We start from the raw sequence: 15,655 nt of genomic DNA, 5'->3' as shown, positions 1-15,655 counted from the left end.
TTTCAATTTTTATTTAAAAAAGGATTTTTTTTTTAAATTTAACAGAATTTCGGTTATGAGCATCTGCTGAAAATGGACGCAGATACATAAAGCCCTCTTATTCTTCGAGCCACAAAGTATTATTATCTTCAACTTATCTTTGATTTCAAGTCTTGTCCACAACACTAGATTTTCAAAAATAATGCTAATTTATTTTTCATATTAAATGGCTAACAGTTAAATAACAATTTTACAATTTAAAGGAATAATGAACTTGAACCAATTAACAGTAACTGAGAACATTGTTATGAACAAATTGAATACAATTAATTTAAATTTACATTGAGCTCATTTTGATAATGCAACACTGATGTCCTTAAGCTCGTTGTGCGATTCCTTGCCGCTGGCATTAAATATGCCCCGAATCTTCTTAACAGCATCCGGCAGCGAGGGCATGGGTATGAGCGGCGGAGGCGTGCCCGGTAGCATGCAATATGCAACAAAGTGCATCAGACGAAACGTGGCATGTTGATAGACTTCTCGTTGGGCCAAGCACTGGCGAATGCGCTGACCCACTGTGGCGGCCAAGCAGTTCTGCAGCGTAGCTAGCTGCTCGTCCTTCTGCTTGCAGGCAAGCTCCAACTTTGCCGAGCGCGCCATTAATTTGCTGTAAGAAAAGAGTAAGCAAGGCTCTAGCTTTAAAAAGTGACATTGGCTTACCCAATATGCAGCTCCGTTTCGCTTTTGTGCTCCAAGAGTTTTGTGCTCGAATCCTTTAGCTGCTTATCTATATCAATAATATTATCCCGCAGTTTATCCACATACTGCTGCCTTTGAGCCAATTCCAGTTTTAGTGATTGCAGCTGTTCCGTCAACTCTTCAATATCAAACTTTGCATTCTGGGATTCCACTTGGACACGCGTCAGCTGCTCCAATTGATCTCGCTGCTGCGCATTGGCCTGGAACAGATCCTTTTTGCTGAGCTGCAGCAGCTCCTGCAGATTCTCAATTTCTTGTTGTTTCTGCACTGATTCTTCCACCAATTGTTGCTTCTCTTTGTTGCTCTGTTCAAGCAGCGCGCTCATCTCATTGTAAGACAATTTGGTCTTGGCACTGTCCACATAGGATTGTTTTAGTTGATCGTTCAGCACATCACTGCGACGCTTCTCCACGGCAAATAATGAGTTATAGACATGCAGTTGATTGCGATTTTTGACGAGCTATGTAAGGAAGAAAATTTATTCACAGATACTTACTTAAGATAATTACATATGAGCAAACGCAGCAAATAAAAAAACAACCCTTTAGATTCCTAAGCATCCTCAAAAAACAAAGCTATTATCGTTTATCTATAATTAATCGATGACAACTTTCGACTCCGTACAGAATAAAGCTTTTGTTGGTGATTTCCTCTTGTTCTTCGTGTGAACCCTACGCCCATCATTCAGGCTGAATCTTAAATTGAATTAACTAATTGAAGTCTTAGAGCTTGTAATCGATAATAATCGAAAATAACGATGGTTTTCAACATAACGCACCCATTAAGGTAATTAGTTTAACTGTCCATTAGTTTAACTGGTGTGTGATGTAACAAACAAACTCAACTTGTACTTACACTTCGCTTGAACTCCTCAATCTGGTCGCCGAGGTGACGGACCTCATCACGACGACGACGCCAGGAGCGCAACAGCAGACTGTTGAAGATGCGTAGGCTGGCAGTGCGCACATCTTGCTCAGAGTTGACAAGAAAGTGAACGTTGCCACGTGCTGCGTCGTTGCACAGCTGGGCGGCATCTTGTAACAACAATTTGGTTAGATTGTCATCCTTGATGGTTAGCTGCTTCTCCTGTTTACTGTTGACGGCGGGCACAAGTGCCTTGGAGCTGGACAGGTGCGCCACCAGCTGATAGTTACCAGTGCGACGCGCCTCCTTGAAGTCCATTTGGGAAACAGATTTGCGAGCCTGGAAGTTGAGAATGGCCGCCGTCTGCTGACGCTTTAGTGTCAAGTAGGGCGGCAGTGGAGACAAAGCAGGCGTGGCCGCTGGCAATTTAGCCAGCTTTGGAGCTGATTGGCTGTTGGTGCTCAATTCAGTGTCCGAACTGGAGGGTGTAAGGTACACTGACCTGGGTATGTTGGACAGCGGCTTCATGTGTATCTTGGGCTCAGTGCTATGTGAAGTTTTGCTAAATGTGTATCAACCAAATTTAAGCCTCAATCTTACCGCAATAGCTTCTGGTTCATGCGCTGATAAGTTGTCTGCGAGCGACGCTTCTTCATTTGAGTGCCAATTATCGACTTGTTGTAGGGCGTACGGGGCGTATTGTTTTTGCCACGCGGTGAGTCTTCCCCGTTTGAGCTATATTCCGTTATGCGTATGCGTGGACTTTTTGGACCCATTTTGCTTAGATTCTGAGTATGAATAATATTTGTAGTTTTATTTTTAATTATTTTTATTTTGTTTGCTTAAATTTTTTTGTAACTTCAAATACGCTCAGACTGGTCACGAGTAAAAAACTGAGTTCGCTTGAATATTCCTGCATGTCAAATAACTTAGCAGGGCCTACTAAAGCAATATGATTTGAACATAAAATCCAATAAAGAGATTATTATTAGATACTGTGATTCGCAGCGATGCCTTTTACACGATAGATACATAAGCAAGTATCTTACTTAAACATCATTACTCATCTGAAACACATCCGAGGTTTTTAATACAATTTAATGCGTTAATACGTCACAGCATCGACCAGCGGCAAGCCATTCACTAGCCTGTTATAGGGAAATATAAATTTATTCCATTGCAAATTAACCCTATAAAGGCCTCGAATGCAATTATCCCGCAAGTCAGTAGTACTTTTGGTTTTAATGACATAATTCTAAAGCGATTAATTTATTTGTATTTAAAGAAGATTATGCTAAAAACACACATTTTACATTTGTATTAACACACAATTAATGACTAAACAATTGTATGATCTTTGCTTTGTGCTTGTGTTTGTGATTTGTTTTGGGGCATTACGTAGATATGGATAGATTTGATATTTGCAGATCTTCTGAGTTGAGTCGCAACAGTTGCTGATCGTCCGAATTTATGCGCACCAGCTGCTCGCTGTCGAAGCTCAGCAAATTGCTGATCGTTGGACCGTTGTTCTCATTGTTGTTGTTGACATTGTTGCTGTTGTCGTTGTTGTTGTTATTATTATTATTATTATTATTGTTGTTGCTGTTGAGTGCATTGACATTGTTGTCGTATTGTTGCTGTTGCTGCTGATGCATGGACGGCGCATGTTGCTGCAACTGTTGTTGTTGCTGTTGCTGTTGCTGATGTTGCTGCATAGTATGCTGATTTTGCTGTAATTGCGTATAAAAGTGGATTAGACTTAAGCACATCTTTATAAGAGTTTGAGCCTGAGACTTACCAAATGATTTGTGGATAAGTTCCAGTGCATGTTGCTGCCAGCGCCTGCGCCTGAGGTCAACAGATTGTGCATAGTGAAAGGATTATTGAGATTGCTGAGATTGTTGCTGTTGTTGCCAACAGCAGGTGTTGCTGTTACAGCGGCAGCGGCAGCAGCTGCAGCCACTGAGAATTTCGTTTCCCAATGTGCATTGTTTCCAGTGCCCACAAAAGGATTCGGAATATTGTTGTACTGAAGCTGATGTTGCTGTTGTTGTTGTTGTTGATGCTGCTGCTGCTGTTGTTGTTGTTGCTGCTGGTGCTGAGCGAGCAATTGTTGTGCAAATGGATTGTAGTTTTGGCCAAGCTCCAAGTTGCCCGCAGCACCAGCAGCATATTGCTGCTGCTGCTGCTGTTGTTGTTGTTGTTGTTGTTGTTGTTGTTGCTGGTGATGATTGGGCGACATCAACTGTTGCTGGTGACCATTGATGGGCGCCTGAGCAGCCGCTGCAGCCACGCTGTAGGGCGAGGGTGTGCTGTTCTGATTGTAGTTGCTCGACGGCGACAACGGCTGCGGCGAGGGTGTCAACTCTGGCGGCGCACGATATAAACCAAAAGGCTGCGGTGAGGTGTCTGTCGAGCAGAGAATATGCATTATTATTAATTTGAGGCATGTCCTTGGGCACTTACCTCTGGGCTCTGTTTTAATGGGCGGTATATTCTGAGCATTCCAACTGTTCATGTTGATTTGTCCTAGTGGGAATAGCAAATAAAGTTAGTAAGCAATAATTAATAAATAATCAAAGCAAACATTAAGTAAATAATAGGTAAACAAATCAACAAGCAATAACAAAACAAGCAAAGCAAATCAAGAGTGCAAATCAAATGAGTTTTAAATTAAAATTCAATTAAATTAAAAGACCAATGTACTCACGATGTACAGAGTCTAACAAATGCATGCTAACTTACTTGAAATTTTGTTGCGCAATAATAAACTAAATTTTAGTTTCATTTTATTTCTTTTTTTATTAATCTACATATTTTATAAAATAGTTTTGAAACATTACGTTTTTGGTAATTATTTAGTATGTTTTTTTTTCATATAAAAATATCAAATTGTATTCGTATTTTATGTTCGTTTTTAGCGAAGCGACAAATTTTGCATAAAAATATATTTGATCTTTGGTTTTTCTGCGTTTTCAACAACAATATACATATATATAAATTGCTACTAATTATTTTATTCATATATAACTTAGGAATATAGTAAGATTTTCAAATTTTGTTGTGCATCATTAGAATATTGCTTCATTGGTTTTGTTAGCAGAAGATTTTCTTTCAATATTTACTAATAGTCTATGCAGTTAATACATCAACGAACTTGTCAAGTCTTTGGTAAATGAAAACAAAATGTTGACTAGGTTTTGCGGTATTCTAAGTACTTTGCTATATATATATATGCAGGTAGGATCAGTTGATTATCAAATGACTGCCGAAAATGCGAGCAGTAGAAAACAATGTGAAAGTGAGGCCCAAGCGCCTCACCTGACCATATATATATATCTATAAATCCAGCACACAACATACAACCCACAAATGACAATTATAGAGGACTGGACAGAACAGATACCAACACCATACGAACATATTTGACATATTTGAATGCCCCATCACCAGGATCAAAAGTGCACAGAGGTACTTACTACCATCCTGATGATCATTCTGATTCAGCTGTTGTTGCTGCTGCTGCTGCTGCTGTTGCAGCAACAGGTGCATGGGATCACCGCCAGTCTTTTGACGTTTTCGCCTCAAATGTGCTGGATCTATAATAAAAAACAACAACAGCATATTGCTGTGCTTAGACTGTGCTAAGTATCTTATCTTAAGGGCTACTTAGACAGCGCTATTAAATACAAAACGGTTTATCGTGGTCTTGATTCTCCACTTTCAACAAATTTTCACAATGTGAGCAGCGAAAATGCTGCACAACCAACAAACAAATTATCTTTTCGCTGGCAAGAGCGAATACCAATGCTAGAGGGGGGAGGGGTATACAGTGTACACTGTACACTGCTAAAAAACAATTACAAATACAAATTGAGGGGCATCCTCATGACCAGACAAATTACTTGTGCAGTCGATTGCTTCGATCGCAGGCCTAAAAACAAAGACAATTATGCAATATTTCAAAAGTTTCGATTTCCATCCAGCAGCAGCAGCAGCAGCAGCTCAATTCAATTGCAGCTGCTGCTGTTGGCCGCCGCCAGACGCTTGGCCACCTGATCGGGCGTCAAGATCTCGCCCGCATCGACGGGCGCATAGTAGGCGGAGGTTTCGTCAAACTCGCTGGCCGTGGCCTGTGGTGGGACGCTGGTATAGAGCGCAAAGTGCTCCACCTCGGTGAGATCCAGGTTGGGATCCATTTGCACATTGAAGTGCGCTTCGATTGAGCTGACCAAGTTGTGCAGACTCTGACGGTCGGCAATGGCCACCAGCTCCATGCCGCCGTCGCTGATCGGAATCTCCGCCAGCTGCAGCGCCGAGGCAGTGCGTCTGTCCAGTTGACCACCCACGGTGATAGTGCTGGAGTTGGAGTAGCCCTCATGGGGCGCCTGCAAGCTGCTAGCACTGTCACCCTTGAGCGGTATGTGCACCACATCTGCATTGAGATATGCCGGACGCTTGCACGAGACGCTGCTGACGCTGCGTCCCACCGGCTTGCCCTGTTTGTTGGCTCTCCTGGACGCCGCCGCCGCCGCCGCGCCACTGCTGCTCTTTAGCGGACTGGCGTTGGCGGATTTGCTTTGATTGAACGATTTGGCCGAGCGCTGAGAGGCTCGCAACGGATCGCGCGCGTTGAACTGCGCCAAGCTGGGCTCACTGCGAGCCGCATTGCTGCTGCTCAGCTTGCTGTCCAGACGCGCGCAATTCTCGTTGCTTTGGTGCATCAGCTCCGGCTTGCTCTTGCGGCGCGAGAAGAGCTTGGAGAAGAAGCCAGGCTTCTTCTGGCGCGGCAGCGTATTAAAGTTGGGATTGGTTGTGGGCTTGGGCTTGCCCTTGTCCTTCTCCTTCTCCTTGCTCGGCGGCTGTGGCAGACGCTTGGTGGGCGCTCTGCTCAGCTCCGCCATGCGCGGATGTATAATGGGCGGCGGTAGGCGTGGCTTTTCGCGCACTGGCGGCGCCGGCTCGTTGGTGTCGCTGGTGTTGGCGTCAATGGAGCGGTTCTCGGCATTGCTGTCCTGCTTGCGCAGGCGCTTTGGTGGCAATGGTGGCAGCTTTTCCTCATCGCAGACCAGCAGCAGGGCGGCCTCCATGTCTAGCTGGTCGTCGAGCGAGGGCTCCAGTGTCTGCTGCGAGGAGATCGACAGCTGCTGGGAGTTGACCTCCACTGCATCGTAGTGTTGAGCATCTTCGGGCGCGCATTGCGACATGGGCGGTGTGGGTGGCATGACGTCGTCCATGGGTATGATGACGGGATTCTTAAAGGCGATCTGCAGGCTCGTATAGGTGGCAGCGTCATCGAAGCTATCGTCCACCTGCATGGCTGGACGCTCCGTGGTCTGCAGTTCATTCTGCAGCGTGTTGTTGTAGGTATCGCGCTGCATGACAAAGTCCGTATAGATCTCGTCCAGCTCGGCCACCTGCTCCAGCAGCTTATTCAGGGTCTTGTCCTCCTCGTTGGCAGCCACTTGAGTCTCCACGGTGCTGTCTGTGGCATCGCTTGCATTGCCTGGTGGCGGACTTGGCTCATGTGGTTGCTGTTCCAGCTCATTGGACTTCATCCATTCGTTGATCTTGTCATTAGCCGACAACACATGTGGCTCAGGCACTAGCTCTGGCTCTGGCTCTGGCTCTGGCATCACCAGCTGCTGCTCCAATTCCTGCTGCTCCAACTCACGCACCTTCTCATCTATAATCGTATCAATTTCCTGCTCTGTGCGCAAGCGTTGAGCCTCCGCCTCAGCTTCAGCTGCAGCTGCAGCCTCAGCAGCCACTTGCTCCATATCCTGTGGCACCTGATCCGACACCAGCTCCAGCAGTGTTGGTTCTGGCTGCTCCAGCGTAGGTGTATTGAGATCAATCACCTCAATGGTCGGCATCTCGCGCTTGGCAGCGCTTCCATCGAGCCTAAGTATTTGCTGAAATATGTCTTCGTCGGGCTTCCGCTTGAGATGCCGATGAAGATTCCAAAACGTATGCCTACCTGAATCCAATGGCACATATTCGAAGGGTAGAGCCTCGCTGGTGACGCCATCCGAGGGACGACGCAGTTGTATGAAAACCTGAAGAGACCAACACACAAAATTAAATAAGCAGTTTCCAGTCGAGATCAGTCCGACTCACCTTGGCAGGCTCTGTTATATCCAGTGTGTGGTAGCGCGGCGTCTTAAAGGTAATGGCAGTCTGCTTATGCACATCCGTGTGCTGAAAATCACCCAGGGCCTCCCACACAGTCTGCCCGTTCTTCTCCTCGAAGAAGCGCACAGTGATGTCCTCTTTGGCCACTTTCTCGCACAGCAAGATGATCTGCGTGTTGCCCAGCACAGTGGCCGAGCAGCTGCACAGGCGACAGATGACCAGGTCCGACATGGCCTTCTTGTCGAAGATGGGCTCCGACACCACTGGGGGCAGCGGTGATGTGAAGCGGCCCTTCTGCTCGCTCTCCATGAAGACTTGAAAGCACAAGCGCACTGAGTTCAGATCAATGCTCGAGGGCTGGAAACGATGTGAGAAACCAGCTGCCAATTGGCAAAGATAATATTTTAGTAGAGATTTTAATATGCAAATGTGTGCATTGGGCTTACTTTTAAATGGGTCCACGCGTATTTCCTCACGCGCCTTAAGCGCTGCCTCAATGTCCTTCTTCTTCACACACTGTATGCCCAGATTGCTGAAGACAGCGCGCATGGTCTCGCTGCTGATCTCCAGCGTGCAGACGCCCTTCTTGCAGCCCTCCTTGCCAACGAGATTATGCGGATGTGGACTGCAGTTAAAGGATAGAATTAAACTTATAGCCAAACGGTGCATTATTCTTGCTGTTCCACTCACCGATATGGCGTATCCTTTGTCACACAGGACACGACTACAACAGCGCGTCCTTTGTAGCCCACAATCTCTATGGTCGGATAGGTTTTATTCTCAGGCGTTGAATTCACCCCGGGTATGGAGCCCGCCGAGCGACCCTCGCACTCATAACGAAAGCGCAAGGCCTTGCCCGCCGGCTGTTCAGTGATCTTGACATAAGGTTTCTTCCTCACATTCTTTGCAGACTGTGTTAATTGTTGAGTTTGTTGCTGCTGTTGCTGTTGCTGTTGTGGCTGCTGTTGTTGTTGCTGTTGCTGCAGTCCATTGTAGTTGAGGTTTTGTTGTTGCGCATCGTTGGCTGCACCAGCAGCAGCCAAATTATTTTGATTCGGAAACATTTCAAGACCAAGTTATTAACTGAAACGTAAAGTTTATTTATTATAAATTATTATTATATTTAATGTGTCTTATAAAAAATATATCTATAGAATTATCCTTTGCTAAAAACTATGACACTAAATTATTAAAAATAGATCCAATTAGGTAAAGTAAATAAAAAAGTTTGCTCTGACGCATTTCTCCGTTTGCTAAACTTTTTCAGTCTAGAATCTAGACATGTGCAAATAAAAATTTTAATGCATGTTTGCAATCGATGTAATATTGCTCGAATGCAAATTTGTTTTTGCTTGAGCTGCTACACACACACATTTGAACATACATGCGTGTGTGTGTAAACTATTGCTTTGATGCTGCTGGCCAAGTTAGCTTCGGACTTTGTCATTTATAAATAACATTTTGCGTAATACGTATACAAGTCGGACAACGACAACGCTAGAAACAAAAAAAAAATGAAATAAAAAGAAAAGAGCTCCAATACGCGTGTGCTGTGTGCTATATAGAATGCTTCTGGCCAGGGCGAATCTGTACAGCAGGTAGTGTATATATAGCCAGAGCACATAGTGTACATATAGCACTAGACTGGCCTCCTCAAAGATCTTCAATCGCATCCCACAGCCAGAGCCACAGCCACAGCCACAACAACAATGAAAAGTTGAGTTCTTATCAATAATGTTCAGTTGGATAATATGCTTGCTTCTTGCTCAGTCATCCGCCTTTCAATATAATATAATAGTGTGTTTTCAGTACATAAATGACGAGCTCTATGACCTCAGACTTTCGATACGTTTAGCATCTAGAGTCTAGACATTGGTCTGCCTTTAAAATTTATACGTCAATAGACATATACGTATATATATATATATATCTAATTTGAAAAATGAATGCCATTTATTGGTCTGCTACGGCATGGGGTAAATTTTAAAATTAGCCAAAAAATAAATTAACAAAATCAGCACAATTTGGCCAAATTTGTGTAAACCGAGTGCATAATTAATTAATTGAAATGCTTTTAATATCAATTCACTGTTGTCTGCTGATCTTGCATAAAATTTAAAATATGGCATTTTGATTTAAACTTATAGCGTATATAATTTATTAGCTGACAACTACAAGTTTTTTTATTTAAGTTTTTAAAAAAGCATATATGACAACTATGAGTATAAAAATAATTGATTTATAGTTTCGTACGTGTGTATACAGACAATTGAAGATTTTCAATAGAAAAACTATTCTACGCAAATACAGGCCAGATCAAACATAAAAGCTCATACTATATATGCATAATATGCATATATAGTATATTTTATCATATTTCCAACATATTTTTGACCACAAAAGACCAAAAGCTAATTCGCACGTCATGCCAAATGTGCCTGTCAGTTTTCAATTTTGGCTCTAGCATATGCAGACATATAGAGTATATAAGAAAGATTCTATATGCGTGATCGGCCAAAACAAATTCGCACATAAAATTACACGTCTTACGTCATAAATTCATAATGCCTATGCAGCATGTAAGAACTAAATTTTGCTCATTTCATAAATTTCATAATTAGAGTATTTTTAATCACCTTTCACTACAACCAAAGAGTGTGTGTTTTTTATATTTATATTTTGTTATGCTCAAATGTAGGCCTTAATAGGCTTACAAATTATTTGTCTTATAGGCACTGTCGTTTATTTTGCCTACCAATGTCGCGACTAGAAAATATTGTCAATAATTTTCAAAAGGCCACACAATTTGTTATTTTTGTTTTCGGTTCTGACCGGTTCGTACCAGTGCGGAAAAAATGCACGAAACTATGTATATGTAGTTATATATCTGTATGCGAGCACGATTTTTGCCTTTATGTATATATAAATCTTCTTCACAATTTCACAAAACTAAAGACACGTCTTGAGTTCTGGACTATCGGATATAGACTGAGCGAGCAAAATCTTTTTTGAATTCAAAACTTTTTGTATGCTCAATGCGCTCTTCCCGAAAACGAACTTTTTCCTTCAGAGAATATTGGTCAAAGCTTTTGCTATTTTCATTAAACTTTTTGTCTTTTAAATTGTCTATCTGCTATAAAATAAAACTGTGCACATATAAATTTCATTTTGAGTATTTATACAGAATTTTCGAGGAATCGTAATCGTGTTGTGTTGTGCCAGAAGTTTTGATTATTTTCTTGTATACTTCAAAATATTTCTGGATGTCAATAAACTTTGAGGCAATTGAATAAACAACAAAGAATTAGATAAATATTTTGATGTAATGAACTGCAAACAGAATTTTTGCAACAGCTGTTTATTACAAAAGATAACACACACGCGTTAAGGCTTAAGTCGTACGCACCCGACTGTGAAATACACTTTATCGAAAAAGTCGCAATGTAAGATTACGATTCATAGGCTTTTATTAAAGATAACTTTTAATACAGCCATTTAATTCAGGATTTTAAAACTGTATTTCAATTAATTTCAAATTCAATATTATAAAAAAATATATAGGGAGCCAACGTAAAAAATACAACAGAAAAATATATTGAAAAATTAAACATTAATTCCGCAACCTCCGCAATACTTCAAAAAATCAACCGATTAATGTCTAATAATTCCCAGAATATGTATAACTGATAAGCTGATAACTGTTAAATGTGTGCTTCTAAATATTTTAAAATTTTTTTAAAATTCCATTTAAACTGAGTCACAATGTCAAAGAATTCATTCAGAATCAAAAAAAAATGTATAAAGCGAAAATTGCTTAATTCAAGCGAAATTTCTGCAAGGTTTTGAAAAAAGATAAATTTAATGCTTTATGTTTACAAAAAGTCAAATTCCTCAGTTATATATATTGCATATACATATGTATATACATAGGTATAAAAGGCATAGAGATTATTGGTATTTCCGTTCATTTGGGCACTTGTCAAGCAAACTTGGCGCCAACAAAACCTGCGTCCCATACAATATAATAATTATCATATATAGTAGCAGCTATAAACAAAATATTTTTCTTGCTTAACACAAAAATCTAGCAATTTTCCAAGAAATCTTGTGAATCACTTGGCTAAAAGGCATCTATAGCTTTGAAAATGCAAAGAATTCGATAAAGACGGAATCATTCAGTGGACGCGTGCCTCTGCTAGATCGAGATACTAATTGGACATAAGGTCAGTTTTTCAAATAGGCAGTGACTAAGAGTTTGTTGTTCTGCCATGTCATGTATCTAGGCTGAGAATTAATTTGTGTGCATGCATCAAAATGAAAAATAAATAAAAGCAATGTATGTATATTATTATTTGTTTATCAACATAACGCACTGGGCACATGTGTGACAAATGATTATATGTCAATTTATTTGTAACGCTATTACTGTCGCTTATTATTATTATAACGCCAACTCGTGTACGTACAATATATATGCATATATGCTCTACAATCGGTCGTAACACTCGATAAGCTACCGAATTGTCAGTATTCGAGATATGGCCTGCAACTAAAACAAAAATGCGTATCAGCGGGACTGATATGAAGTCGTTTGGTATACTATACAAATGGAATAATCGATGATATAAAATTAATGGAAGTTCAAGTTTCAGGGTCGTTAGCGAAAAACCCAAAATCCATTCTGATAAAAATTGATTCACAAAAACTTAAAAATAAGAGAACTGTTTAAGTAATCACACAATCACAGTTTACCAACACACCTAAAAAAGCAAAAGAGAGAAATAGAGAGAGAGAGAGAGAGAGAGAGACAGTGAGCGAGATGGGCTTACCGGCGCCAATTTGGCAGTTATGAGCACTCGGCCAATAGCGTATTAGCTTAAACATTTTATTGACTATTTAGTATTTAAATTTTATGCCATGTTCGAAATAAGTTTGAGAAATAAACACTGGCGCCAGACACTACAAATTAAGATTAAGATCAGAAATTAAAGTAGCGGCGAATACCTCAATTTGGCCTAAGAAACTGGCTTTAACTAGTTGGGCATTAGACTTTCTGCAAAGACGCCATAGAGTCGCCAATTTTTTTTGCCGAAACTAATTTTAATAATTACTAGCGTCACATTTGAAATCAAAATAAAATAATAATAATCGGTTGGGCTGTGGTCGTTGACAAATCAGTGAAACGAGTTTTGATGGCAGAGCAATTTTTTTTTTTTCTGCAGGCAGAAGAGTTCTATATACGCAACGAACTATAGTTTATCTATCAAGTGTCACATTTTAAAGCTTATATTAATAGCTTAAGTGCTTTATTTTAAATTCTATTAATATTTTCAAGTATAGCGACCTTAAATAATCTCTCTGCTGTATACATAACTGAACTAAGGGTAACACCCGCTGTTTACTACATTTTATATTCTTTTCATCACTAACACTTTCGGTATAATTTATGTAGTATGCCTATCACATGACTTTTCAAGGAGTGTATTTAAATATAAGTGCTGATAACTATAGATTATAATTAAAAATATAGACATAGACCTGACCGACCATAAGATTAAAGATAAGTAGTGTACATAAACGTCCGTATTTCCTTTCGACTGATTTATTTATTGAAATTTTTCTATTATCAACTGCACGTTTCAAGCGCTTGTCACACCTTCTGACTTTAGCGGCATTTAATACTGCTGATCGTTGATGATTGATGGAAATTGGAGGATACTCTTAATTTGGGTGGGTCATACCCACTTTGCGTGGGCATCAATCATAACTTGATTTAGCATACGCGAAAGTTTCAAAACAAAAACAATCGAGATTACAGCAGAAACTAAGGCTTTGCATGTTTGCTTCACTGTGCGTGTGTGTGTGTGTGTGTGTGTGTGTTTTTCTAAGTCGCTTGGTTGTATTAACTACACTTGGCATGACTTGCGATATTTGTTAAGTTAACATGAGTCAGCAGCCGGTTTGTGCATTTCGTTTATGCAATAAAGTTTACACCGAATTAGTTAAAAGCATCACAGATTTAATTACCTGCAGTTGTTGGCAAGGCCGCAAGACATGACTACTGCCAGTATTGTTGTGTTTATATATTTATATGGCTTTGTTTAAACAAGTATATTGGTATTTGAAAAAAATAATTTTCCACCTTCTCAATACATTTGCATACACACTCACTTGCACACTTAAGCACTTGACTGATCAACACACTGCACCTGATTTATCAAGCGAGAATTTCCGTTGAATATTTAAACTATTTTCTGTATTTTCCATCCGCTTAGCACAACCGCAAACGCATCGAGTCGATCTTAGAATGAACACACAAATGAAAATTCTCATGCGCCAAAACAAATGCAAGCGCCTTCAAAAGCGAAACGCGACAACACGAAGCTTTTCTCACTCTCCGCCGCCATCTCTAGCGCGCCTACCGCATTCGCTGGGAACTTTTGGCGTCGCTAGCGACAGCGACAGCGACTGCGACTGCGCTGCTCGTATACACAGGTGTTTTGGGGGTTTCTGTTTCAATTTATTTATCGCTTGTATTTGGGCGCTACTCTATGTACTTAATATGTTTGTTGAATGCCATTAAAGCAAACGATAGCGAGAGTGCGCAGAGCTGGAGGGGAAACGCACAGGCAGTTGGGAAAGCTGCAGCGGAAAAGCTTTTACGTTAATACAAATACACTGCAAAAGAATTTATGCCTGAATAAGAAGAATGCAATAATTTACATACACATGGTGCGTGTATGTGTAGAAATGTATTTAAAGTTTAAGTTTAATTATAAATTGCAGAGCATTTTATTTTAATCCTAAGTTGACAATTGATAATGATGCGCATGCGTAAATCATTTAGACTTTTGCATCAAATTAGCAACAATTGTTGATCTACATCAGCTGATCTAAGCTAAGCCAATAAATAACTACACTTGTATATTAAACGTTTCTATACAGTTTAAATGAATATAAACTAAGAGTAATTCCCCCGAAGCCAAAGCGTGTTTGTATTGTATGCAAATTGATTAGTTTCTAATTGATTAAGAAATTAAAATGCAAGTGGCATTACCTTTTGCTTTGTATTATAACCTGTTCTCAAATTGCTTTTAATGCACAATTCGTTACAATTTTGGCTCTGGAATAAAACACGTAGCTACGTTAACTGACATACACACAAATTTATTTAAAATACACTTTTAGACACTGAAAGTTAACGGTTCAATTTTCGAGAGTAACTAGAAAATAGTGCCGTTATGTAAATTAGTCGAATGCAAAATAAGCAATTTATACAATTTATTTATAGCACAACAACAGCGCACACACAACAAAATATTCCATTTAACACTCAGTTTTTGTTTTTTTTTTTTTTATTATTTTTACATACATATGTATAAGAGACACACCAACACAGAGGCAGAGCAAAAACTACTATTACTGAAACCGGTTCGCAGTATGGATGATCAATTTTATAAATTATTTTCTTAGCTTATTAAAGTTTTATATTATTTTTGCTTCGCGAAAAAATGCGACTGACGCGGGGCGCCTAAGAACTGTGCGATAATAAAGCGCAGAAAAAAATGTATAAAATAGAATTGGACATGTAGAAGCTGAAAGAGCAATAATAAACAGCAACAACAGCACACAAATGTCATAAAGCAAAATGTATGAAGCGTAAACGCAAAAAATTCAAAAACTAAGAAATCGATGTCGTCGAAAGCGAGAGCGAGTGCTTATACGATAAAAAGAGCGCAGCAAAAAGAGAGTGACACACAGAGAGAGAGAGAGAGAGCGAGAGAGCGCATTTAAGAAACAATTAAGAGAAAGAGCGTTTTGTAGTGACGTCTTGTGGGGAATTCCGGACTTTATGCCTTTATGTATATGCGATCATCAAGTGGGGGCTTGTTTTTGTTATTGTTATTGAGGCGGCGG

At 40.3% G+C, this 15,655-nt stretch overlaps 2 protein-coding genes across 6 annotated transcripts; both read right to left on the bottom strand.

The window, feature by feature from the left end:
- Window positions 1-247: 247 nt before the first annotated feature.
- On the bottom strand, window positions 248-2,483 carry LOC108600234 (cingulin). The gene is made up of 4 exons (XM_017987663.2): window positions 2,204-2,483; window positions 1,595-2,150; window positions 700-1,199; window positions 248-646 (listed from the first exon to the last, which is right to left on the bottom strand). Exons 1-4 carry the CDS (start codon window positions 2,377-2,379, stop codon window positions 328-330), a joined length of 1,551 nt encoding a protein of 516 aa, XP_017843152.1. The 5' UTR covers window positions 2,380-2,483; the 3' UTR covers window positions 248-327.
- Window positions 2,484-2,868: 385 nt separating this feature from the next.
- Window positions 2,869-15,124, bottom strand: LOC108607904 (embryonic polarity protein dorsal). 5 transcript variants are annotated; one of them, XM_017999015.1, is made up of 8 exons: window positions 8,429-8,821; window positions 8,185-8,363; window positions 7,724-8,118; window positions 7,584-7,662; window positions 5,083-5,202; window positions 4,070-4,132; window positions 3,402-4,012; window positions 2,869-3,333 (listed from the first exon to the last, which is right to left on the bottom strand). In XM_017999015.1, exons 1-8 carry the CDS (start codon window positions 8,800-8,802, stop codon window positions 2,998-3,000), a joined length of 2,157 nt encoding a protein of 718 aa, XP_017854504.1. In that variant the 5' UTR covers window positions 8,803-8,821; the 3' UTR covers window positions 2,869-2,997. The 5 variants fall into 5 exon arrangements, with proteins under 5 accessions (XP_017854504.1, XP_017854503.2, XP_017854500.2 ...); XM_017999014.2 differs by lacking the exons at window positions 2,869-3,333; window positions 3,402-4,012; window positions 4,070-4,132; window positions 5,083-5,202 and adding an exon at window positions 15,111-15,124 and having other exon boundaries at window positions 5,228-7,662; XM_017999011.2 differs by lacking the exons at window positions 2,869-3,333; window positions 3,402-4,012; window positions 4,070-4,132; window positions 5,083-5,202 and adding an exon at window positions 14,796-15,065 and having other exon boundaries at window positions 5,228-7,662.
- Between the last annotated feature and the right edge of the window lie 531 nt (window positions 15,125-15,655).

The sequence above is a fragment of the Drosophila busckii genome, chromosome 2L (genome assembly GCF_011750605.1).
Source record: "Drosophila busckii strain San Diego stock center, stock number 13000-0081.31 chromosome 2L, ASM1175060v1, whole genome shotgun sequence".
Lineage (NCBI taxonomy): Eukaryota > Metazoa > Arthropoda > Insecta > Diptera > Drosophilidae > Drosophila > Drosophila busckii.
Note: the sequence above shows the minus strand (reverse complement) of the source record. Positions and strands in the feature narration are given on the sequence as shown.

Bases quoted from the DNA above. Each gene is read 5' to 3' on its own strand.
- LOC108607904 (XM_017999014.2), bottom strand. From the start codon at position 8,802: ATGTTTCCGAATCAAAATAATTTGGCTGCTGCTGGTGCAGCCAACGAT. The intron at 8,364-8,428 runs GTGAGTGGAACA...CTTTAACTGCAG, and splicing joins ACAAAGGATACGCCATATCG to TCCACATCCGCATAATCTCG. The intron at 7,663-7,723 runs GTGAGTCGGACT...TGGTCTCTTCAG, and splicing joins ATATAACAGAGCCTGCCAAG to GTTTTCATACAACTGCGTCG.
- LOC108600234 (XM_017987663.2), bottom strand. From the start codon at position 2,379: ATGGGTCCAAAAAGTCCACGCATACGCATAACGGAATATAGCTCAAAC. The intron at 2,151-2,203 runs GTAAGATTGAGG...AACTTCACATAG, and splicing joins ATGAACCAGAAGCTATTGCG to CACTGAGCCCAAGATACACA. The intron at 647-699 runs GTAAGCCAATGT...CTTTTCTTACAG, and splicing joins GAAACGGAGCTGCATATTGG to CAAATTAATGGCGCGCTCGG.